This window comes from Lissotriton vulgaris, chromosome 9 (genome assembly GCF_964263255.1).
Source record: "Lissotriton vulgaris chromosome 9, aLisVul1.2, whole genome shotgun sequence".
Lineage (NCBI taxonomy): Eukaryota > Metazoa > Chordata > Amphibia > Caudata > Salamandridae > Lissotriton > Lissotriton vulgaris.
In genome coordinates this window covers 250,347,405-250,372,942 of record NC_141697.1, presented here as the reverse complement: position 1 = coordinate 250,372,942, position 25,538 = coordinate 250,347,405, and the positions used below count along the sequence as shown (strand labels likewise).

Genomic DNA, 25,538 nt, shown 5'->3' with positions numbered 1-25,538 from the left:
AAGGAGAAGTTCAAACCCCCACTATTTACATAGATGACAAATAGGTGAAGGGGAGTTTGGCAGCTTGAATAATGGCAACCATCCAATCCTTCCATTCCCCCATAAAAATGGCTGATTTCAGAAAAGACCAATCTTCATTGCTAATTTACAAAAAGCTTATGCAAAGCGTTGACAATGCTTTTTGTTGATGCTGGAAGAAAGAAAACAACAGATGGGCAGGGAGCAAGAAAACACAACAAAATAACCTAGTCGTGGAGGCAGGCAGAGAGGTTCGTGGAAGCAACTGAGGGAGGTGTAAAATAAAAGTAAAGGGGACAGGAAGAGATGGGGAGAGCAATGACAGACTTGTGATAAAAGAATAATCTCGAGAGCACAGGGGAGAAGACCAGGGAGTAAAAGGGGAAACTGCACACAGGGGAAAGATCAGGAAAACACATGCATTCTGCAAGGAGTGCTAAAACAAAAGAAAGAAAGTAGGTCACTGAATGTGAGGAATGGAAAGATGTATGTCATCCTTTAACAAGCATTTGCAATGCAATAGGTCTCGCATTAATTAAGTTTGAGCTATTGGCATTGCTAAATATTGGAACACCAATTGCAACAAAAGTCTATAAATTGTAGGTTAAAAAAATGTGTATTTATTTTTGTAGCAATGATGGCATGCTGCGCTGTAGATGAATATGTTTAAAAGTAAATTGCACCATACTGCGATTGCTATAATAGTTAATTGTGGATGCTTTAACAATTGATGTGTGCACTGATGGCTGGTGGTGTGTGTGCCCGTAGAAAATGTGCATTGATGGCTGGTGGTGTGTTTGCCTGGTGGAAGTGTGCACTGCCGGCTGGTGGTGTGTGTGCCTGGTGGAAGCGTGCACTGATGGCTGGTGGTGTGTGCCTGGTGAAAGTGTGCACTGACGGTTGGTGGTGTGTGAGCCTGGTGAAGCGTGCACTGTCCGCTGGTGGTGTGTGTGTGCCTGGTGAAAGCGTGCACCGAAGTCTGGTGGGGTGGACCTGGTAGAAGCGTGCACTGATGGCTGGTGGTGTTGTGCCCGGTGAAAGTGTGCACTGATGGCTGGTGGTGTTTGTGCCCGGTGAAAGCGTGCACTGACGACTGATGGTGTCTGTGCCTGGTAAAAAAGTGCACTGACTGTGTGGGTGTGTGTGGTTGTGTGTAAGGTTGTGTGTGTGGTTGTGTGTGTGTATGGTTGTGTGTGTATAGTTGTGTGTGCGGTTGTGTGTGTGTGTGGTTGTGTGTGTACTGTATTGAATGGCAGCTCTACATGTAGACATCCTATTTAATAACGGCTTTCAATATTTCCCAGAATTAAAACAAGAAAGCATTTCGCACAAGTGAAAGACTATGTTAAAAAAGTATTACAAATTAACAATGTTGTAAATTTAAGGCTTTATATAAAAATATTGGGAGCAAGGCCTTTAAGGTGAAGTTTGCATTTTAAAAAGGGGACCTAGCGCAACATAGGACTGGGTTCATAATGTTTTAAATAATATATAATGCGGGTTGTGGGCTGGTGTCTAATGTGTATAATGCTGGATGTCAAAAGGGGTTGTCATTTTAAGTTTTTTAAAAGGTGCTAAGGGCAAGGGGGAACTGTATGTAATGTGAATGAAGGTGGCTGTTTTAGGGTTTGTACATGACTGCTGTGTTACGCTTTTAAGGGTCATTTTATGCGAGGTCTGGCTGTATGTATGATGTATAAGGATCCTGTTTTGGGTTGTGGAGACATGTTAAAGGTATTTTAACAAAACTGGAGGCTTGTATTTAAGGAGAATATTACTATGGGTATTAGAGGTGCGACAATCTTGTAACGCTAGGCTTTTACACTTCTTATAAAGCTATAACAATGCGGTGTGGGCTATGGGGGGTCGGAGTACACTACATAATATATAAAATTGTATACAGTTCAAAATAAAAAAATAATGCAGTTTTGTACTCACAGGTCTGATGTCCTGGGCATGTCATGGGTTCTTAAGGAGGGGTGTTGCAGCGGTGTTCTAGGGTTCTGGAATCCAGGGCCTAGTGGCCAGACTTCCTGTGGCGCCGGTTCTATCCCATGTTGTTCAACCAGGGGTTTATTTCCTTAGTGCAGTGCTTGAGGCAAGGCTGTCAACGCTCCAAGGAGTGTGTTCTGGGAGCAGCGGTGTGAGCAGGTGCCTGGTGTGGGGGCAGAGGCCAAAAGTTGTTGAGGGCTGCTGTACGGGGTTCGTGCTCCCCGATGTTTTAAATAAGCCACAAGATCCATCTGGGGTCGGGGAGGGGTCTGATGCAGGCTTGTTGCAGGCGCTGCTGTGGGGAGCATGAGGAAGGGACCATTGTGCAGGGGCAGCCCCAGAGGCCAAGGCGATCCGGGAGGTTTCTAGGGCATTGTGAGGCTTGGAGTGCGAAGCCCCTGTTGTAATAATTAAATAAAAAGCCCCAGTGAGTTTGATTCCTGCAGCGGCACTCTGGGGGATCCTGCGCCCTTGGGGAGGTGTGGGGGAGAGGACCTTTTTGTAAGAAATGAAGGCCCCCGAATCCGCTTCCTGACATGGTACTCTGGGGGGCTTGTGCAGGCGGGTTGGGGGCTCGAAGCCCCGCTTTCTGAAAAGTAAAGTCTCCAGATCCCGCTGCCCAAGTGCAGGACTCTGGGTTTTTGTGACCGTTTGGGGATTGAAGCCGGTTTCCCAAGTGTGGGGCTCTGGGGGTTCCTGCGGCCTTGGTGCTTTGTGCGGGTTTAGGGTGGGGGGCTCACGGCACCAGTAATTGTTAAATGAAAATCTCCAGAGCCCGTGGGTCCAGACGGGGATCTGGGGTGCAGCGTGGTGGGGGTGTGCTTGAAGACCCGTTTTTAAAAAGTATAATCTCCAGAGTCCGCTGTCCATATGCGGGACTCTGGGGTTTTTCCGGTGGTGTGGGGCTCCAAGCCCCTTTAATTGCGAATAAAAATAAAGCCCCCACAGTACGCATGTGGAAGGCGTTGCTCCGGGGCGTGTGTGCGTAGGGCTGGCTCTGGGCAGCACTGGGAGGCACTGGGGCTTGAGGCATCGTTTTTCAAACTGAAGCCCCCGGAGCCCGCTTACCGCTGGCGCTGCTCTGGGGGCTGGGGGCTGAGGGCTGAGGGCTGCATTTTCATGGATCCCCCCCGGGATCTTCATGGCGGCGGCCGTGGTGCATGGAGCTCCCTCGTCGTGGCTGCTGAGGTAGGTTCCGCCCCTTCAGTGATGTCACTGGGACTCCCCTGACATCACAGAAGGGGCGAGCCTACCGCACCAGCCACGCCAAGGAAGCTCCAGGCTGGGGTCTCCTGTGTGGTTGCTGCGTGCTTGCAGCCCTAAGGGGGGCTGTCAATAAATACATTTTTGAAACAAGGTGGAAGGGAAGACAGCGCAGTTTTAGAATGTGACGTAAGCGGCGCGTGTCCTGCAAAAGACAGAGATCAGAGACCAAAATGTGGAACACGCGCACAATATGAAACCAGCGACACCGAAAGCAGCCGGGGTTAGAGTGAGAGGGCGGGGGCTGCCCGCGCATGCGCGCTCCGAGCACCGGCGCCAAAGCAGAGTGCGGCATCTGAAGTCCCGGGTCCCAGGAGGGGGCCCCGGTAAAGAGCAACGCTGCGGAGGGACCGCGAGACTGACGAGAGACAGGGACACAGAACAGAGCCCGGTGAGTGGGGGGGAGATGTGTGTGCATGTGTGTGTGTGCGTCTGTGTGTGGTGAGTGGGGGGAATGTGTGTGCGCGTATGTGTGTGCGTCTGTGTGTGTGCGCGTCTGTCTGTGCGTGTGTTGTGTGTGCCTGCGTGTGTGCCTGCCTGCGTGTGCACGTGTTGTGAACAGCCTGCCGGAATCGGAGCGCGTGTTAACGCGCGCTACCTGATCCGATTCCAGTAGGCTGCGTGCTCGTGCCAGTCTCTTGTCTCCTCTGGGTAGTCCTTGAAAGCTGAAAGGACTGAAACGATTACAATAGACTCGCTTTGCGACAGCAGGCGCGAGACCTAAAAAGGATGGTAAAAAAGCTATGCTCCAAGGAAGAGACAAACACAAGAAGAAGATGGAAAGCCAATGAATAAGTAGCAAGCAAATGAGATTCACAAAACGCAAAATAAGCAATCGGCTGACCCAAAACCTCTTTAAGTGTTAGCATTTTTCCCAATGGGTCTTTCGACAACAGTTGAGTTGCCTGTAGGAAAGAGCTTAAAATGCATCAGCGTATTTTTGTCTCCATCCATAAGTTTGCTCATAGAACACTGCATCTTCCCTGAAATACCCATTTTGGAACATGCAAAACCACTGCAACAACCCTTAGGCATGGGAGCACTTAAGTGTCTGCATTCCTAAATGCCACACTTTTTAGAGGCAGCCATGCCTTTACGATTCAAAGCCACTGTTTGCAGTTACACCAAAGCATGGGAAAACTAAAGGGCACCAAAGATGCAGCACAGAGAGGTGTACATATTGCTTGTCCGGTTTACTTGCCACCTTCATTAGAATCTCACTACATACCTGATCCTGAAAAACTCCTCAAGTGAATCCATTTGAAAAGTGTGGTCTCTCCCAATAATTTTTAAGGTGTAACTTACAATGCAGTGCATGTTCTGCTTCTTGACAGCCTGGCTAGTATTTATTCTTTGAGGAACCCTCATCAAATTTTACCATTACCAAATCTGGCATTTTCAGGACCCACCACCCAATTGGGAGATCTGTGGTGTGGCAAACAAGTTCTACATGGAGTTTACCATTGTTGATAGACTACCTATAGTTGTCCATCATCTATCTCCCACTTGAGTACTGCTTGTTTCCTTTCGGTTTTAAACATCCACCCAGTAAATTAAGAGACCAGGCACATGCTCTTCTGACAGCGAGACATTGTGCTGTACGGCCCAGTCCTACAAACTAAGAGCTTCCCTTAGTCACAGTATGTGGCCACATTATCTGTTCTCAATTTCACCTCAGAGTTTATGATACAGCAATAAAGGTTTTCATGCCCGAACCTCTACACTTCGCATTGTAGGGCAACCAGATGTAGCTAGGTATCCTGAGGTGACCAGTTTCCACTTGTGAAGAAATCTTGAAGATGCCCTTTTCTAACCCCGCCATCAAGAAACACTGCGTCTTTTGCAATTGAAGAAGTTGTCTTCCGAATATATATATATTCTCTCTTGCCACCAACTAAGAGCCCATTTCATAACTGGCATCACTCATACTACCTTGCCCCACATTCTCAAATATGAAATTAATTAGTAAGTATTTTCTCCTGAATGGTGCACTTCCTGAGACGACCATGCATATTTAGAAGAATAAATGTTTATAAACCTCCAAGAGACCTTTTTACTTGCCTACTGTAACATGCTTTTGTGAGTGAATGTACTTTGCCAGTTTTAACAACCTTTTTCCTCTTTCTGTTCTTGGGTATTACTTTGCTTCTGTTATGGAAATGCATGTTCCTAGGAATAACATGCTATGCTCAGCTTGAGTTGTGACGCCTTCTTGTTCACAGTTAGATAATACCACTGCTGATTAACATTTACTACAAAGGATTCCCAGCTTGACAATGGAGAATAATTCAAAGCAAGTGACGTCTGAAAGAAACAATGCTCAACACAACTGCCCCAAACAAATCAGTAATTTGGGCCACAAAAATGCAATCATTTTGTTTTTAAAATCACAAGTGTGGCATGGCATGATAGTGCATTACATAGGCATATATTTTTAACTCCCAATGCATTCAATAACCCAGCTTAAATTGCCCATGTGCAGAAAAATTGAGACAAAGCTGGATGAATGGAATCTGCTGACACTGGGAGAGAAAGCGCAGAATAAACAGACAGCAAGCATTGCTGGCAGACAAAGAGAGTTGACTGGGACTGACAATGTTGCAAACTCAACAAAGAGAGAAACTGTTAAAGAGCAGTGATGAGACAGTGACTAAGGAGTCAGTTTTGGAACCTTGAGACATACCTTCTAATTGGAATTTTCCAACTTGATTAGAATGCAAGATCTAAGGAGATTAACTTTACCCTCTGTACCTCAGTTTACTTGGGGGTTAATACTGTGAGTGTGAAAGACTTGAACAAATGGTAGCTACTAATGTTCATCTTCACAGTTTGATAGGTGAATGGGTAATGCTACAAGAGTGACACAGAATGGAACAAACGGGTAGTCACCAATGTTGGTATACCAAGGGTGCTGGTTAGATGAGTGTGGGTGACATGCACGAACAGCAATACATGGATACACAGTAATACTGGCAGAAATAGGGAACTTGATCAGTGGGTAATGTTGGGGGTCAACAGAATTCTGGATTGTTAGGAGATGTATTGAAAATATTATTTGGAGTAACTGTAGTTCACTGGGTCAGAAAATGTTTACACATATAAATACCTGAGTGAATGAGGAGGTGTTTTCGAAGACTGGAATTTTCTGCAAAAGAACGGCCACATCCCTCTTCTTCACATATAAAAGGCCTTTCACCTGTAGGAAGAAAATTAAATTCCAGCATTATAGGCACTATCTACCAGTAAGGAGCTTTCTAAAGTAAAACAAAATAATATTGATAAGCAATGGCCCTGTAATGCCTCCTTGTGCGTAAGATGTAATTTCTTCTTCTGTCAGCAATATATATATATATATATATATATATATATATAGGATCATATAATAATGACATATATCATATCTACTGGTTTCCTCCAATTGCGCCTAAAAATAGGTCAGTAGGAATGGTGTTAGAATACCACATAGCAACTCTTTGTGAAACCTACAACAAAGACCACTATGAATGTCGAAACGCACAAGTTTATAGATTTGTAATGTTTTTCATCGTAATATTATATTTGGATTAATTAACTATACCATATCTCTATATTCATGTTGGAATGCAGAAGACATAAATACATTAAAAAAATTAAAACAATGCTATCATCATCATCAAAAAACTTTATTGCGGCCATTACGGCCATAAAAGCACAAATAAATTTACAACACATTAAAATCCGAATCAAGCGGAGAGAAAGATCAAAAGCATCAAATACGCTGGATAATGATCATAGGATATAGGGACGCATTGGGAAGTAGTGTTACAAAAAGATCATCATTATGGGAATTTGGACTAAAAGTGAACTAAAAATATAATTTAAACTAAAAAGTATTAAAAAAACACTTCATATTCAATATTTTTACAGCTCCTGGGATCGACATAGCTGAGAGTTAACAGGTATTACTATATTCACATAATTTATTCAGAGAATACCTATGTGTGATGATTACAAAGTGCATATCACACATTGGCAAGTAAAGGCTGGTTTTACATGTGATCAAATAACTATTTTACCAAATACCTCCGTTTGCACCACATAGCAAAGAGGAATTTCGAGATTGCAACAACATAAACCGGGTTAGTATCTGATTTTAGGATCCTGTAAAATTCAATGTAAATCCGAATACCCAGGTTTCTACACTTAAGCCTTGCCTGCTTATATACCTCGCAGAAGAGCAACACATGAAGTGCTGTTTCTTCCTCCACTAGGCATCCAGGGCATAGGCAAGGGGTGGCGCCCGACCATTTGTTCGTTATTGCATAAAGCGGGAGCGTCCCATATCTAAATTGCAAAAACAATTTCCTCGCTAGTGGTGGTTGTATTGAGTCCAACACCAGCTCAAACTTATAATAGGCTTTAAAATCCAGAAACACATAGGTTAAACTGCAGGGGTTAATTGTCCACAACATACTTGTCTGTTTGTGCTCTTTCAGGGCATTAGCTAAAGATTTCTTTGTGATAGCTATGCACGATTCCTCAGGTGTAGTCCATAAATCCTCCCTCCCTATTGCACGAAAGGTGTCCCTAACAAAGAACAACCAGGGTATACTACTAGACCCCATTGTTAACAAGACCACTTTTACTTCTTGCCTATAGTTGGCCAGATCTCTGGTACTCCATAACCGACGGCAATATAACAGTGGGCGTGAGGAGATTAGGTCCGCAATTGGGAGGATAACCAAATCCATCCTTAGTGGTACCAGGGGTGTGCTTTTGGGCAGATTCAATATTTGTCTTAAGAAATTATTTTCTGTTGTAGTGAGGGATTTCAATGCACTATGCCCCCATAGTTCTGCCCCATAGACAGTAGCTCCCCTAGCTTGGACTTTGTAGATTTGTAGTGGGGGCCTATAACCTGTGATGCACAACTCTTATGGACTTTTAAGATCCCCCAATAGCCTGGGTTAGCTTTATTGATTTGGGGTCCCCAGCCCATTTTATCGTTTAAAGTAAAACCCAAATAGTCAAAGACAGGTGCCTCCTCCAATGGTCTATCATCCATTCTTGGGTGCGGGCAACTTATAGGATTAGCATTGAAGACCATATATTTTGTCTTCTTAATGTTTACCACCAAATTCCGTTTTGTGCAAAACTGGCCAAATACTTTCAGAAAACGCTGCATCCCCATTGGTGATCTTGAGAGGAGCAGGGTATCACCTGCAGACATTAATGCAGGAAGTTTGCGATGCGCTAGTCTTGGAGGGTCGATATCCTTAACGGCAAGTAGATCTTTAATTAACCCATTGAGAAAGAGGGAGAAGAGGGTGTGTGCAAGCACACAGCCCTGCCTCACCCCCTTCCCGACGGGAAAGGGACTCGTTAATTTCGCATTCTTGCCGAACCTTACTCTAGCGAAAGATATGGTGGATCACCCATGTTCAGCATGATACCCCACAGCTGGTCATGGTCCACCATATCGAACGGGGATTTAAGGTCCACGAAGGTGAGGTACAGGCTACCACCCTCCATAACTACGTGCTTCCAGTAGATCAGTTGTAGCCTAAACAACTGATCAATGGAAGAGATTTTACATCTGAAGCCAGCTTGCAAAGGGGTTAACACATTAAAGTCCTCCATCCATTCCTGGAGTCTTCCCAGTAACACTCTAGCAAAACATTTTGTGTTACGTCAATAAGGCTAATTGGCCGGTAATTTACAGGGCAATGGGGGACCCTTTTTTATAAATAGGGATTATCTCTGCACCAGCCCACGTCAAGGGGGGTGGTGCGCCATAAAGAATTGCTCACTTTTATACAGATCCCCAGGGATTCTATCTAGCCCCAGCGCTTTATTTGGTAGTAACTTGGCTAGGGCAGATGTTATCTCAGCCATAGTACATGGGGGAATATCCCATAGAGCAGTGGTTCCCAAACTTTTTTGACCCGTGGCTCCCTTGACCTAATTGGCAGTTGGCCGTGGCTCCCCACCATTTTTTTTTACCCACGCACCGGGGTGCTGCGGTGCACCCTTTGGGAACCACTGGTCTACATGAAGAATCAAGCCTAGACGTGATGAAGGATTCAGAGAGTAGCCATCACTGTCATAAAACTTTATTTGCAATCACAAAGATCTTATAAAGTACATCTCAATGCATACATAGAGTAGTATAAAGCACTCCCACTAAAAGTAACCAGGCTAGAAAAAGGCTCAAGGAGCTCTGTGGCATTACAAGAGGTTTACGTGAGGTGGGCTCTGATCATGGTTATCCGCAGAAATGTTTTCGGGGGCGGGGGGGGGGACATTTTTAACTTCATCACCATCCCCCTCTGCCTTACACCCTTCTCCCCCTCCACCTTGTACCCTTCTCCCCTTCCCCTTGTACCCTACTTCACCTCAGCCTTGCACCCTTTTCTACCTTTGCCCTTCTCCTCTCTGCCTTGCACCCTTCTCCCCTCTGCCTTGCACCATTCTCCCCTCTGCCTGCACCATTCTCCCCACTGCCTGCACCATTCTCCCCACTGCCTGCACCATTCTCCCCACTGCCTTGTACCCTTCTCCTCTCTGCCTTGCACCCTTCTTTTCTCTGCCTTGCACCCTTCTCCTCTCTGGCTGGCACCCTTCTCCCCTCTGCCTTGCACCCTTCTCCCCTCTGCCTTGCACCCTTCTCCCCTCTGGCTTGCACCCTTCTCCCCTCTGCCTAGCACCCTTCTCCCCACTGCGTTGTACCCTTCTCCTCTCTGCCTTGCACGCTTCACCCCTCTGCCTTGCACCCTTCTCCCCTCGGACTTGCACCCTTCTCCCCTCTGACTTGCACCCTTCTCCCCTCTGACTTGCACCCTTCTCCCCTCTGACTTGCACCCTTCTCCCCTCTGACTTGCACCCTTCTCCCCTCTGACTTGCACCCTTCTCCCCCTCCTCGTTGCACCCTTCTCCCCTCTGACTTGCACCCTTCTCCCCTCTGCCTTGCACCTTTCTCCCCTCTGCCTTGCACCTTTCTCCCCTCTGCCTTGCACCCTTCTCCCCTCTGCCTTGCACCCTTCTCCCCTCTGCCTTGCACCCTTCTCCCCTCTGCCTTGCACCCTTCTCCCCTCTGCCTTGCACCCTTCTCCTCTCTGCCTTGCACCCTTCTCCTCTCTGCCTTGCACCCTTCTCCCCTCTGCCTTGCACCCTTCTCCCCTCTGCCTGCACCATTCTCCCCACTGCCTGCACCATTCTCCCCACTGCCTGCACCATTCTCCCCACTGCCTGCACCATTCTCCTCACTGCCTTGTACCCTTCTCCTCTCTGCCTTGCACCTTTCTCCCCTCTGCCTTGCACCCTTCTCCCCTCTGCCTTGCACCCTTCTCCCCTCTGCCTTGCACCCTTCTCCTCTCTGCCTAGCACCCTTCTCCTCTCTGCCTTGCACCCTTCTCCCCTCTGCCTTGCACCCTTCTCCCCTCTGCCTTGCACCCTTCTCCCCTCTGCCTGCACCATTCTCCCCACTGCCTGCACCATTCTCCCCACTGCCTTGTACCCTTCTCCTCTCTGCCTTGCACCCTTCTTTTCTCTGCTTTGCAACCTTCTCCTCTCTACCTTGCACCCTTCTCCCCTCTGCCTTGCACCCTTCTCCCCTCTGCCTTGCACCCTTCTCCCCTCTGCCTTGCACCCTTCTCCCCTCACACTTTCCAACATGCAAAAGTCACGAGTGACGACCCCTCAACGAGGAGTGAGGCACAGACAGAAGCTGGCAGAGTGCAGCTGCATCAGGGCATAAGGCGCCCACGCAACGCTCTCCACCAGGCCTCTCACCCTGCACGCACCCAATGCTTTCCACCAGGCCCCTGAACCTGCACCCACCCAACGCTCTCCAAAAGGCCCCCCACCCTGCACCCACCCACCCAACGCTCTCCACCAGGCCACTGACCCCGCACCCACCCACCCAACGCTCTCCACCAGGCCCCCCACCCGGCACCCACCCACCCAACTCTCTCCACCAGGCCTCTCACCCTGCACACACCCACCCAACGCTCTCCACCAGGCCCCTGACCCCGCACCCGCCCACCCAACACTCTCCACCAGACCCCTGACACTGCACCCACCCTAAGCTCTCCACCAGGCCCCTGAGCCTGCACCCACCCAATGCTCTCCACCAGGCCTCCCACCCTGCACCCACCCACCCAACGCTCTCCACCAGGCCCCCCACCCTGCACCCACCCACCCAACGCTCTCCACCAGGCCCCTGACCCCGCACCCGCCCACCCAACACTCTCCACCAGACCCCTGACACTGCACCCACCCTAAGCTCTCCACCAGGCCCCTAATCCTGCACCCACCCACCCAACGCTCTCCGCCAGGACCCTGACCCTGCACCCACCCACCCAACGCTCCCCACCAGGCCTCTCACCCTGCACCCACCCACCCAATGCTCTCCACCAGGCCCCTGACCCACCCACCCAATGCTCTCCACAAGGACCTGACCTTGCACTCACCCACCCAACGCTCTCCACCAGGCCCCTGACCCTGCACCCACCCACCCAATGCTCTCCACCAGGACCCTGACCCTGCAAAATGGAGGTTAAAGACAGTCATTTTATGCGTATCTGTGCTCCCAGAGAGAACACTGGGATACCGCCACAGGTTTATTAAGAAGCGCACGATCACCCTCTCTCTCTCCCAATCATTAAATTATTCCACCATTTAAAGAATCCAAAATATATGTAATCAATAATGTGATTTTTCTGCCTGATAATGGACTTGGTACAACGTTGCACATGAATTTGAAAAAGCCGTCATAATAGGAACAGCGAGGTATTTAGAACAAATAATGACAAGTGGGCACAGCCGTGACCCACAAAACAAGAAAAAACAACAAAACAGCGACCCGGCTGACCCGGCAGTTGATGAAGCTATCCAGCTCACAGCTACCAAGTAATTGCGCCCGTGCATTACCCATCCTGTTCACTACCGACCCACGCAAATTGGCGTGCTCATCCTCTGACGCTGACTCCACCTTGATTCAGTACTGATACCAAACGCTGTTGGCAAGCTCGCGCAGGCCCTCACCTCGCGCCTGAAGTTGACATTCCTGCCTTAGTATTGAGAAAAAGGCATAATGTATTACTTAGTCAAGACTACAATGCTTCATTCAATTGTCCTGAAGATGATGCCCTGTATTTAATGTTGGCATCGAAACGTGGTCGACACCAATGCGCCATAAGCAATAACATTGAGCTATATTGTAGTATGCAGTGGTGTAAAGAAACTGATCCTTGTCTGTTATACTGAAACACAAGTGTACAGACTCATTTTGCTCGCCTTTTGGCTAATCTGTTTCGTTGTTTTGTCTTGTTTGGTGGGTCACGGCTGTGCCCACTTGTCATTATTTGTTCTAAATACCTCACTATTGAAAACTTATATGAAAAATAAAAATTTTGTCCGGCTGGACAAAAGACATACCTACTATTTAGTGTATATTTATCTGCTTTTGTGTATCTCCTGTTCAGAATAGGGACCAGTGTTCTCTATAAAATGATACTGCCCAAGGTCCCTATGATAATTCCTTTTGGTCCCCTTGTTTTTGTATAATAGTCATAATAGGAACGTTCGTGAATGTCATTTGACCGTTGAAAAGTTTAACCCTTTGTCTTTGTGTTTTGGTCGGCTGTATTTTTTTTAAAAAAATTTTTGCTGCAGATTTATATAGCGCAAACTCGACCCGAAGAGCACCAGTCACATTACACAAGGATACATTCATGTAATCTGTTTTTGTAGGTGCTGGGAGATTAAGTGATTTTCCCAGAATTACACAGGATTCTGAGCTGACGTCGAAGGTCGAACCCGGTTCCCCAGCTCCAAAATTGGCAGCTCGCAGTTTTACTACATTTTGAGGATAATTATACATTTTTTCGACCCACATCCTGCACAGCGGCGCGGCGCCCCTGGCTTCCCTTCACGGCGCACCAGGGTGCTGCGGCGCACACTCTGGGAACCACAGATGTATGACATAGATATTAAGAGTGTACTCCCTGGACAGGTCCCGAGCATGGGTAGAGGAGGGGAGAAGATGGAGCTTGAGGTCAGAGCTACCCACTTTGGAACTGAGGAATCAGGTTTGATTCTGGTTTTGGCTCAACATCCTGTGATCCTGGGCAAATCACTTAATCTCTCCGTATCTAAAAAAGGAACATGTCCTTATGAAATGTCATTTGTGTTCATGTAAAGCACTCCAATATGTTTGGGTTGGCTTTGCTCTATATAAAAATTGAGGGGAAAAAAATGAAAAAATTAGTTTCATTTACTCTTTCAATGCTATTTGCATCTAAATAACCGAAGGTGCTCATGACTCCACAAGGAGCATGACCCCCTCCTGTGCTGCAGCACCTTCCTTTCTGCCACTGACCAGCATCTCTTTCACAGCTCATCAGCAGCTGAAAGAGCTGATTGCCTTTTTAGGTTTCGCTGGGGGGCGGAGCCGTTAGGCTCCTCCTCCAGAGAAATCTGTAGTTTCTAGTATGGGTGACTTGAACACGCCTCTCTGCTTCATTGGCTAGCTCCATAAATGGAGGCTAGCCATTGGAACAGAGAGGCGTCCGTCAATGCCGGACCAGACACGGGGGCGTTCCCGAGATTCTTTGGCTTTTACCGACGTCACGCGACGCCGGGAACGCCCCCGAGTCTGGTCCGGCCGGGCCGTGCTTGCTGCTGTCCTGCCTTGTGTCCCTCCTCCCGCCGTCCCCACGTTTCCCGCCTCCCTCCCGCCGTCCGTTCCTCTTGTGTCCTTTCCCGCCCCCCTCCCGCCCCCTGTGTCCTCTCCCGCCCCCTCCCGCCGTCCGTTCCTCTCCCGCCCCCCCCTGTCCTCGTAGGTGCTTGTTACTTTTCTATTGGTTTCATTGTGCGGCCGATCTCCGCCAGAGGAAGTCCAGGTCCAGGTGAGTGCTGGCCGTTCCCGCCCCCCCTCCCGCTGTCCGTGTGCCTCCCCGCCCCCCCTCCTGCTGTCCGTGTGCTTTCCCGCCCCCCCCTCCCACTGTCAGTGTGCTTTCCCGCCCCCCCTCCCACTGTCTGTGTAGCGCTGTATTGTTGCTGCCTCTGTGTGCCGTAAGAAAGAGCAGCGAACGAGTTTACGTGATAGAGCGGGAGGATTGCTTAGCGCTGCATTGTAGTCCACCAGGCGCTGTAAAAGACAGGAGAGGAGACTGGTCGACCTTACTCTCTCCGTCTGGCAAGAATACGTGCCTTCCTCTTTCCCATCCCTTTTCTGGGTGCCTCTTCTAAACCGGTGTGCAGAGCACTGCTGGCCCCGCTCCCGGCTCCGAGCGCTAGAAACACTATCAATACACAGGCCGTACAAATGTATGTGGGAACAGGACGTGGATCTTCTCAGACACAAAGGTGCTTCTATTAAGCAGCATTTAAAATACATATTTAACACTCCGTGGTTTAGCAGCGCTCTCTGCGTGTACAGACACTAGAGACCCGGAACAGACCCGCCTGGGAAAAATAGCAGCATTTAAAATACATATTTAACACTCCGTGGTTTAGCAGCGCTCTCTGCGTGTACAGACACTAGAGACCCGGAACAGACCCGCCTGGGAAAAATACACGAAGCAAATGGTTCTATAAAATAATCATGCGTTCCCCCCATATGAGCTGCGATTCTGAACACTTTCATCGATTTTATTGGGTTTGGAGGAGGGGCCAAATGGTCTATATGGCTCAGAGTCCATATAGACCACTCGCATCCACTTCCAAGAGACCCGTGATGAGCAGGCGCCTCGCAGCCAACCTCGGAGGCTGCCTCGAGGGCAGGCGCTCGGGGTTCCTCCCGGGAGTTGGCGGGGTGGTGCTGTCGGCCCCTGGCCCTCTGCCTCTATCTAGGCAGCTACTAGATGCTTCTCACATGCCCAAGTGCACAGTGTCCATACGAGGATGCGCTGGCCTGCCTCCCTGAGGGTGCGGGACGCAGGGTGGCAGACGCGGGTGTCTGTCAGTGTCAGCATTTGAACCGTCAGTGACTTTTTTCTGACGTGGTATCGGTGATCAATTTTCAAAACACACTCGCACCCTCCCCTGTGGTTTGGTGGGATTTGAGGCGTGACATACGAATGCTGTGCTCATGCCAACTTCATCGTCTGTAACAAAACGGGGCGGGGTAATGCCCATCCCCCACTTAGTTCACCATTTTTGCTCTGAGCCTCGATGCGTGATGCTACCTCTGGTAGCTGCCACTGCCCATGTTTTCTATATTCCGTATTATTTTAGTATTTCAGAATGTTTACAGTGCTTCGAAGCCATCCGAAAGATGTGACTAGAAGCATGTTGGCGCTAAACCCCACCTAAATAAAACACGAGCACCCTGCTATGGTGCCCCAGATTTCACCTGGTGGCGCTTGATGGCAGAGCAGCTTAGGTACACTTCCGCCAAGGATGCCTGAAGGGGTCTCCAAGGGACATCAGATATCTTGTTTATTCTGACACAGCTACCACTTGCAAGGCGTCCAGGACCCGCGTGACCTAAGCTCCCCTGCCTGTCCCAATTAAGCAACAATTCCAATGCCAAAGGCAACTGTGCCGTTTGCATACAGCGCCCCACCCTTGCGTTCCTGCCTCTTTCTAGGCGCTCCCATATATTTAAATGAATCTACTGAGGCATGCACCAATTAAGTGCCCAGGATGACACAATTAGGCCAAGTGGGAAAGCTGCGACCGCTTTCCCTTGGGTGCTTCATCGCTTGATCTCAGCTCCTAGAAACCTAACACCAATCTTCAAAATGTTTGTGTGCCATTTTCAGACACTTTTCTCCTTTCTGGTGCCACTGCTCAGGGTCAGCTCTTCCTGAAAGAAGGCTAACAACAGCGACTGGGTCAGGGCAATGTGAAAACCAGTGGTGGTGGGGGCGGGCAAAGACAGTCATTGTAGTAAATGCACGTTTGAGATGTTGCTGCCATTACATTCTGTATTAGGCCCTACATTATAATAAGACACTAAATGAAAGATAACTTTAGGCATTATGAGGTTGCATTATATGTTCCTGTTTTTCTATTTATATTTTTTGTACATGCATTTATTTCCTTAACATGCATGCATACATCAGAGGAACGGACGTACACACTTGAATAATCTAAATGTTACCTTTATGTTACAGAGGGGAGTGCTTCCTAAAAGCTTCCATTGTAGTGACGCCCTACAAAATATATTGTTATTTTCTATAAAACAGAATTAGATGTTCTGGGTGGACCAAATAAACCGCTATACGTCCTTATCTATACCTTATGCATTGTATTGTAAACAAGCGGTGTATTGATGAACTGATTCCTGTATTACTATCTGGAAAAGTCATCTAGCAACAACACTACATGGAGGCTGGAAGGCATTTCACCATCACACTGTTTATCACTGGCGGGTGAGGGCGGGAAAGCACAACTCGGACGCTGAGCCGCTTTCCAAGGCCGACCTTGTCCTTAACCGTGTCAGTGATTGACTTATTCTTCAGTGTGATTCTGCAAATGCCAGAAGTTGTAAGGCCCCTATTTCATACGCATGACGTCATCCCTGCAAATAGCGGTATTTCAACCCCCAAAAGAACGTTTTATTGTTAATTACTCATAACAATTATTTTCCATTTTTGGGGGGGGTCCTACAATGCCATCTCATAGTCCTATGACAATAAAGAACAAGGCCGCGATTGACCTTGTCTCTAATATCCCATATGCAATTATAGGTCCATAATGCCTGAAATGTTCGCTTCACCCCCTCTTATTTCGTTGTCACTAACTGCGTCTCTTTTTCGGAGTCTGGCTCGCACTTTCGCGCTCTCTCTCCCACTCACTTTATATCTGTATCCACCGTATATATTTCTGACTACCATTCTCCCCAAAACAATGCATTTCCATTTCACAGTACTTTTCTTTCCATCTTTTTCTTCCTCACACACACACATATTTTTCCTCTCGCGCTCTTCCTCTCTCTCTCTCTCTCTCTCTCTCTCTCTTTCTCTCTCTCATTCTCTGATTCCCTCTCTTACACACGGACATCATTTCTCTCTCTCTCTCTCTCTCTCTCTCTCTATCTATCTCTCTCTCTCTCTCTGATTCCCTCTCTTACACACGGACTTCATTTCTCTCTCTCTCTCTCTCACTCACACTTTCTGTTTGTTTGAACATCTCACCATACTCGCTCTGACTCGGACTCGGTCACTTTGAAGGTCTCCACTGTCTTCTTCTCAGTTCTCTCTCCCCTCCCCTGTTCTCACTCTATGGTTTTCACTCTCTCTCTTTGTCATGGTCTCCGTACATATGTACTCACATAAACACACGCAGACATTCACATACAAACACCTGTATACATGCATGTATAGTCAACCCTATCAGAGAGTCCTGGCTCATTTTTAGGTTTCGCCTGGGGCCGGAGCTCCTAGCTCCGCCCAGGAGAAATCTAATGTCCCTACAGTGTGGAGCTTAGTCCCGCCCTCTGTTCCATTGGCTAGCTCCATAAATGGAGGCTAGCCATTGGAACAGAGATCTGTCCGTCATGGCCGGACCAGACTCGTGGGTGTTCCTGCATTTTTTTCCCTCTCCACCCTTTTTGCATCGTCATCAAGGCCGTGGGCGGGGTTTATTTTTTTTTTTAGTCAGTTTCGTTTGGTCATTGTGCGGCCGATCTCCGCCAGAGGAAGTCCCGCTGTCCGTGTGCCTCCCCGCCCCCCCTCCCGCTGTCCGTGTGCCTCCCCGCCCCCCCTCCCGCTGTCCGTGTGCTTTCCCGCCCCCCTCCCCCTCCCGCTGTCCGTGTGCTTTCCCGCCCCCCCTCCCGCTGTCCGTGTCTGCATCGACCCCGAGAAGGAGCAGAGAAGCGGCTGGCAAGTGGGATCCCGAGCGGAGGACCGGAGCAGCCAACATGACTGGAAGGTGGGAATCCTCAACCCCCAGCCCTAATATAACTTACGACTTATCCCCTACTTCTCTAGCAAACACATAGCCCACCACATGATCATCTCCTCGTGCACCGTAAGCATCGACTGAGGATTTTTATTGGAAACCGTGCTTGCCCGCCACACCCCGCAGATCATCACCCGGCATCGCTAGGACAATGACTAACTATTTTAAAAGAACTAGCCCCATCCTCTGCCTCGTACCCCCAGGCAAAACCTGCCCACCAGATCCTGTAGAAACAGTGTCCATGCAAACACCAGCAGACATACATTCCCGTAAATTGCCTTAAAACACAATCCTGCGGCCAGATCTTTTAAACAAACACCTCACCAACTTATGATCTAAGAACACCTTGCAAGAAATAAATAGTCCCAGACCAACCGGCATGACTATGAGAAACAATATCTTAAATAGCCCTGGCAGAAACAGTACATTGATCAGCCCCTACCAATGACTCCCATCCTCCCAACACTAAGGCCCACGACTACTAAAGGCAAAAACCTCAGCTGCCAGACCACCTCCATCTCTTCGGAAACAATCCCCCCGAATAACAGACACTATCATACTTCTAGAGCTATACTTACGGCCACTTGTGCCAGTAACAGCGCTCAGATCCAACCTTTACCGTAAACAAATTCCAATCACTATCAACATCATGATAGGGACCTTCTGGATACAGTTCGAATGATATCTGAATGACCGCATTATAAATGAGTGATGAAGTGGATTATGACAACTCCAGTGAGTCTTGACGTTGTAGCCAAACACCCTTTGCACTCTAAGACTTGCACTAATGCATTATCATTTGTATTTCGCAATTACTAGCCCTGCCTATATGGGCAGTATGCTACATCTTCTAAGGTGTGGGGCTGGAAGGGTGTTGTCTTAGTTTTGATTCTATGTTTGTAGTGTTTTTATGTAGCATACGATGACCACCAACATGTGGCTATCATGTTATGGGATGCAGCACTTGCTAGTGTGAATGGGGGAAGCAGTGTAGGTAGGCATGCAGTTTATCGTTTCCAGTAAGCTGCCAGCTTTGGTCAGTGCTGCAAGTTTCATTAGGGTACTTCCTATAGTGGTTACTGCATATAGTTGTTGTGAGATGTCAAGTAGCAGCCCTCACAGTATTTTGTTATTTGGGACATGCTGCAGTAGACTAAATTAGTCGTCCGGTGGCATATCTCATTAGTTTTTCCTGTTAAGTTGATGATTGGTTGTTTATTTGTATGTTGCTGTGGACCTGCACATTATTGGGTGCCAAACATGACCTGTAGCAGTACTGTCTTCCGAAAGCGTGAGAGGATCGAGCAGGACTAGTGAATTACTATGAAGCCTGTTTGAGCTGCGTGCCTGCTGGGTGAGAGCCAGAAGAGTTGTTTGTGAATTTATATTCCTGTATAATACCCCAGTTAGACACAAGTCAGCCCTTCATAACTTATCTGGACATAGAACGTTGTTTGCTTGGTAAGGCTGTTCTATATGTATGAACTGTAGATTGTACTTAAAGGAGCGATTACTGTTCCAGGTTCTAGCTCAGAGTCATTGTATAGTGTAGTTATGTTGCAAGCAGCTGTTTCCCCTCCCTCCAAAATGTTAAGGCTCCGAATCTTGGCTGATAGTGAGCTCTAGAGCTTGGCGTTATGAACATTGCTTATCTATCTAGTTGTGAATAACCAGTGGAGAGCTTCCAGGACTGATGTCATATATTCTCAAGGGTGGAGGGGGAGACGTAGTCTTGCAACACCATTTTGAATTAGTTACATTTACATATGATGTAGCTGGGGAGCCGAGGATGGGCTGTTTTCATAGTTGAGCTTGGAGATTACGAGTGTGAGGATAGATTGTAGTTTAATTACTTTGGGACAGATGCACAACCTTTTTTTTGCGGTCGCAAATGGGAAATTGGCCCGTTTGCGACCGCAAAATAGGAAAATAGGCCTGTGCAATGTACAAACCCTGTTTTGCGAATCTGCAACATTACAGACTCGCAAAATAGGGTTTGCCACTCGCTATTATGAAGGGATATACAAGGCTGAGAGAGCTGTGTGGTCTGAGAGAGCTGTTGGCAATGTAAATAACAATGCCATTTATTTATAAGTCAAAAACAAAAAAAGAAATGTCATGAGCAATGCCAATAGCTCTAACTTTTCCAAAGGCGAAACCATTGCATTGTAAATGCTTGTTAATGGTTAGAACTGCCAGGCGCCAAAATGCGGGATTATGGGCATCATCTTTTGCCTTTGAGTAAGAAGTGCCTGGATCTTCATTGGCAGGCGGGTCTCACAGCTATGTCTGTAGCCGAGTCCTGTGTGTGCTGTTTGTGCACCCCCTGCCGCTGTGATGCTCTGCTTCAGAAAGGCAGAGACTAGGGGCAGAGCGACCTATTCATCACGGAGGTGGGGGCGAAAGCGACACATTCTTAGTGCGACTTTCACACTTCCTTTCCCACATCGTGCGCGGCGCACCTGGCTCCTGATAACGGCGCACCAGTGCGCCGCGACGCACAGTTTGGGAACCACAGCCATAGAGGGACAGGGGGCAGGCAACACAACAGAGTCTCACTCGATCCATTCAATGGGCTTGAATATAGGCCCTTAAAATAAAGACGCCAGGCTTCCTCGCTAATGTTAGGCTCTATGCTAGTCCTACCCTCAACGTTACCAGTATGAACTAAGTTCCAAAAGCCTCTAATATCATTTAAATCCAGAGCGTTCTTGATAGCCTGCCATCTATCAAATTCCCATTCTGATTTTGCTTGTAAAATAGCTTTTTTTTAAAGAACCCTAGCTTCCCTTATACACGTAGTATTACCCCCCTTAATTAAGACAAGACAGCAGGGCTCTCTTGGCATCCCTGCATTCCCTATTGTACCAGGGGTTGTTATTACCATAATGTTTACTCTTAGCAGACTTACTACTATAAATAAAATCCCCCAGAACTGTAACCATGTCTTGATGGATTTTCCCCATGTCATTACCAGATTCTAATTAGGCACTAGTTCTGGTGACAAGACTTGCCTTTTCTCAGAGGGAATAATACTAATCTGACATTAATTCAGGGGATTGGGTTATTGTGCCCCAACAAATACGTCCCCCACCTTCAACCACAACTAGATTATCTGGTGCTCGATGTTAGGGACTTGTTCTATTTCTGCTAGGTGGAAATTCAGCAATACAATCAAGGGGTTATGGTCACTTTCTACTCGTAAATTGGCTCGAAACTTCGCAACATTATGCCAGATTTCTACACTTAGTAGAACATAATCAATGATTGATGCTTGGCCCAATCTCTCAAAGGTAGAGTGCCCCGGATTATGATCGGGGAACCGACCATTACAAGCCCTCAAAGAGTAGACAAGGGTGAGGGAGGTCAGTTGCAAAACAAGTGGAGTCCACCCCTTTATAGGATAAGCGTTAGACCCGTGAGTTAACCATGCTGAATCCTCATCACTAGTGATAGGTGTTATTAAAAAGGTTCAAAGTGGCAATTAAAATCCCCGCCAATTATAAAGTTTGTTTCCCTGTGAGGGTATTAAGGAGACCAGTCAAGATATCTAACGTCGGCGATATCCCACCATACTGAATTGGCCGGGAATAAACATTAATAATCGCCAGCTTTGGGAGATTTCTGTGGGTCAGAAGAATACATAGGATGTCTGCGGAATGAGTTTCTATTCTCTTCACCGTACATCCCAGATGATTTCCCACCCATATTCATAGGCCCCCCGAGGGTCTCCCCCCGAGGGCCCTTCACTGCTGCCTCGCAATACGTTGCAAAGCCTACTCTATGGGGTGAGCTTAATGCCCAGGTTTCCTGGAATAGGCAGATCTCGTTGGAATCTATGAACTCACCCCAATCGGGCAGGTCTAGTTTCGCCCAGAGTCCTGCACATTCCAAGACAGAATTATAGAACCATTAGGTCTTACTTCCAGCCCACTCTCAACAATTACCTCTGAGCCACAGCTAACCCTCGCTTCAATAGTTTCATAGCTAGATTCAAAGTTTGTGTTGCGAACAACTAACTTTTAGGTGTCAAGTCCAACCTCACATAGTGTCAGGTCATTTATGCTAGCATCTAAAGGTTTATCCTCTATAAGAACTATACCATATTCAGAGGTCCCCAATGCGTCGCTTAACACACAATTTTTTGTTGGCACCTCGGCCCCCAAGCACAAAGTATTGTCACACTGCCGTTTAGGCGATGTCGGTGGGCAGTGATCGCTTGTTGTTAGTCAATCTACCAGATCTAGCACACTGAACCTATTGCTAAGTGGGATACAAGGTGGGAAGGCAATATTGTCCATCCCTACTCTGGTACTGACAATGCCGGTTTGAGCACCCCTAACACTGCCCTTCCCTTGGCAGCCGGGTCTAGTCATACCATTTGGGGGGGGGCAGTAGTCAAATTTTCAAATTTTGTCAATCTATCCTCGATTGCCAATAACCTTTACAGTAGGGGCTTTAGAGAAGATGTAATAAGGCTGCCTATTTTTAACCAAAGGCCCTCTTCCAGTTGGGGCGGTGGGTCCTCATTAGCAACCATGAGCATAATATTTAGTGAAGAGCTGATTGCCCCAGGAGCTACAATACTTAAGGTAGCTATTAAGTTTTGGCATCTTTGATTTCTTACCCCTCTTCGAGGTCCCTCCCCGCTTCCTTTGTGGGGCCACTCCTGGGGTAGACTCAGGTGGCTTAGACTGGTCTTTGGGAGAAGACCCAACACACACATCTGTGCCACTAGTCATAATTGACGGTGAAGTATTTGTAGATAGTACAGAGTGGCAAGACTCTCTAGCCGGGGATGTACTCCCTACTTCGTGAAGCATTTGCCTGTCAGTCAGTTTCAAGGTCTCATGGTCATGGTCTGTGGACACATGGTGTTCCGGTGTACGTGCTTTCATCAAGACCCTCAATGAAGAGCGTTTAGAAAAAAACGGGTCCTGAGAGAGGCGGCACTCAGTGATGGCTATCTCATGCTCCAGCACTGAAGTGGCCCTTATTATAAATTGATCCAGCGTCCCGGCTACATACTCACCCGTTGCGGCTTTCCTCCCTTTCCATTCACGACCAGGCATGGCAAACAGGATATATTACTATAAATTGTCACAAGATGGTAATGCCTGGAGATAGATACAAACAAGTTAACCAGCCTTAAGGATCAGATGTTAGGGCGGGGGGGCCCAGCCCAGCCTCCTCCGGTCTCAAATGGGCCCGCCCTTGGCCCGGGCTTCGCCCGTCGCGCGTCCCGTGCAGCGGGTGCAGCAAGAAGTTATGTAGGTGGAGGCAGGAGGGGCTAACGATCCTCAGGTGTCAGACACGGGGCTCCTGGAACATGGAGTCCTCCCGCGAATCCAGTAGCGGCCGAACCAGCAGCAACAGGGACTGCCTTTCAGCGATCCAGCACCCGCGCAGCGGGTGCTACAAGGAGTTATGTAGGCAGAGGCAGGAGGGGCTAATGATCCTCAGGTGTCAGGCGTGGGGCTCCTGGAACATGGAGTCCTCCCACGAATCCAGTGGCGGCAGAACCAGCAGCAGCAGGGACTTCCTTTTAGCGATGCGGCACAATGCTATCAAGAAAAATTGATTACAGGAGGTAACATTTGCGGTTTTATTTGAAACCAAATCCAACCACAAATACATTTGGATTACAATGCCACTTTCACTGCCTTCCCAAAAAGGAAAAAAACATAGCAGTAAATGGATCTCAAGACATCCCACTTTGCATGAGAGCATTTCGAAACTGCCCCTTTACGAAATCCAAGTGGTATACTGTTCCAGAATGCCCAGTTAAGTAGTTTAGACGTCTCGGCAGTTTCCATATACAGTCAATGTTTAACAGGGAGGAAAGTGAAATTTACTATCAATTCAAAACATATATAAATGATGGAAAACTAGATTTAAAAGCATGTCCCTTTTTCTCTATAATATTCATACCACTGAGGAAGGGTAAACCAAGAGACTAGTTATTAAAGGGTGATAATCCAATCAAGAAATACATTTCACAAAGAGGTGCGAACTTTCAAAGTCTCTCTTTAGGAGTGAGAGCCCTTTGCAAATGTATGGACCAATCCCTGCTGAAAATATTTATGGAGAGACTCTCCATTGAAAATACAGAAGAAACATAGCCTTCCCTACCTAATGCAAAAGGATGAATATATTAGCAGACCTTTTTAAGACTTTAAATGAAGGTAAAACATTTAAATCAAAAATATTTTACTAGTGGAAAAGTTGGACCAGCTTTCTTCAGGGAGAATTGTCTGATCAAGAAAAATAAATGGCCCGCTGTGTGCACTTAGCAATTTTGCTTTTAAAATACACATATTTCGGTTGTCCATGCCATTAAGGATGGGGCTAAATCTTCTTTTAACCAAGTTACAGTAATAAACAGCATGTCTAGATGGTTATCAAGGATGAAGTTATGAAGTTCAACACAATGGATTGTTTCCCATTTCGTATTTGTTGGAGGGCAGGTTTTGATCTGGGCTAGATTGTGGCCTTACATGATTGGCTTGATGAGTGTAAACTCTTGTTGGCGTGGGAAGCAGTATGAAGGGCTGTGTGGTATTACTAGTGTTAAGGTCTTACCCGATGAAAGACTGAGAGAGATGGGTTAAGGATTATCTGGCTTTGAACCGAGTCAAAATGAATACAAAGTGGAGGAGGAAGGTCAACCTGCCTGGTCTCTAAGTGTGTTCTGGCAAAGGTGGGATTGTCTCTGGTGTGACTTCAGTACACTGCTGATGCACCGCTGAGCACATTCATGCAAAGGATGTGCAGCGTGAGATTTGTCAGCAGTCCCTTGTTTCTGTTCACGTGGCTGGGAACGACTAATAAGAAAGGGTGTGAGATGTCTTGCAAAAACACTGCTTATCAATATAGGCTTATGAAACTATAAATAAGTGCAGCAGGAAAAGATAAAACAATGGTTGTGATCCTGAAGTAATGGGACAATGCTAGGCACTAGAGCAGTGTAAAGTAGACACCCCTTACATACATCCAGCAACTTCGGAGCTTCAGACCCTACTACTGCATTCACGCTAAACCTCATTCGCATCATGTCTAACCATAGAGGACATAGGGCACACTTACCATATTAATTTAAAAAAGCACATTCATGGAGGATTGCTTCTTAATCTCTGGGTGAGGAACTTTAGACCTCTGGGCTAGCAACCATCATTCTGTCTGTGCTATTGTAGAAGGGGGTCGTCCATGGGTAAATAAACTAAAACCCACTCTAAAAGAAGCAGTCTAGTTTAAAAGCTAGCTATATGCTCTGCAAGAGAAGACACCACAGATCCATGTCTGCATGTCTAGTCGAGTTTTATCAGTGAGCTTTAATCTGACACTGTGAGCAAGGAGCCCACGTCTGGATTCTC

The 25,538-nt window shown here is 47.4% G+C and overlaps 1 protein-coding gene across 2 annotated transcripts in view; it reads right to left on the bottom strand.

Annotated features, from left to right (window-relative positions):
• ZNF410 (zinc finger protein 410) overlaps window positions 1-25,538 on the bottom strand; it is a 273,798-nt gene that overhangs the window by 34,952 nt on the left and 213,308 nt on the right. For both annotated transcript variants that reach the window (XM_086937465.1, XM_086937466.1), the window contains one exon: window positions 6,380-6,469. In XM_086937465.1, coding sequence (XP_086793591.1) covers window positions 6,380-6,469 — 90 coding nt within the window. The remainder of the gene's footprint in view (window positions 1-6,379; window positions 6,470-25,538) is intronic.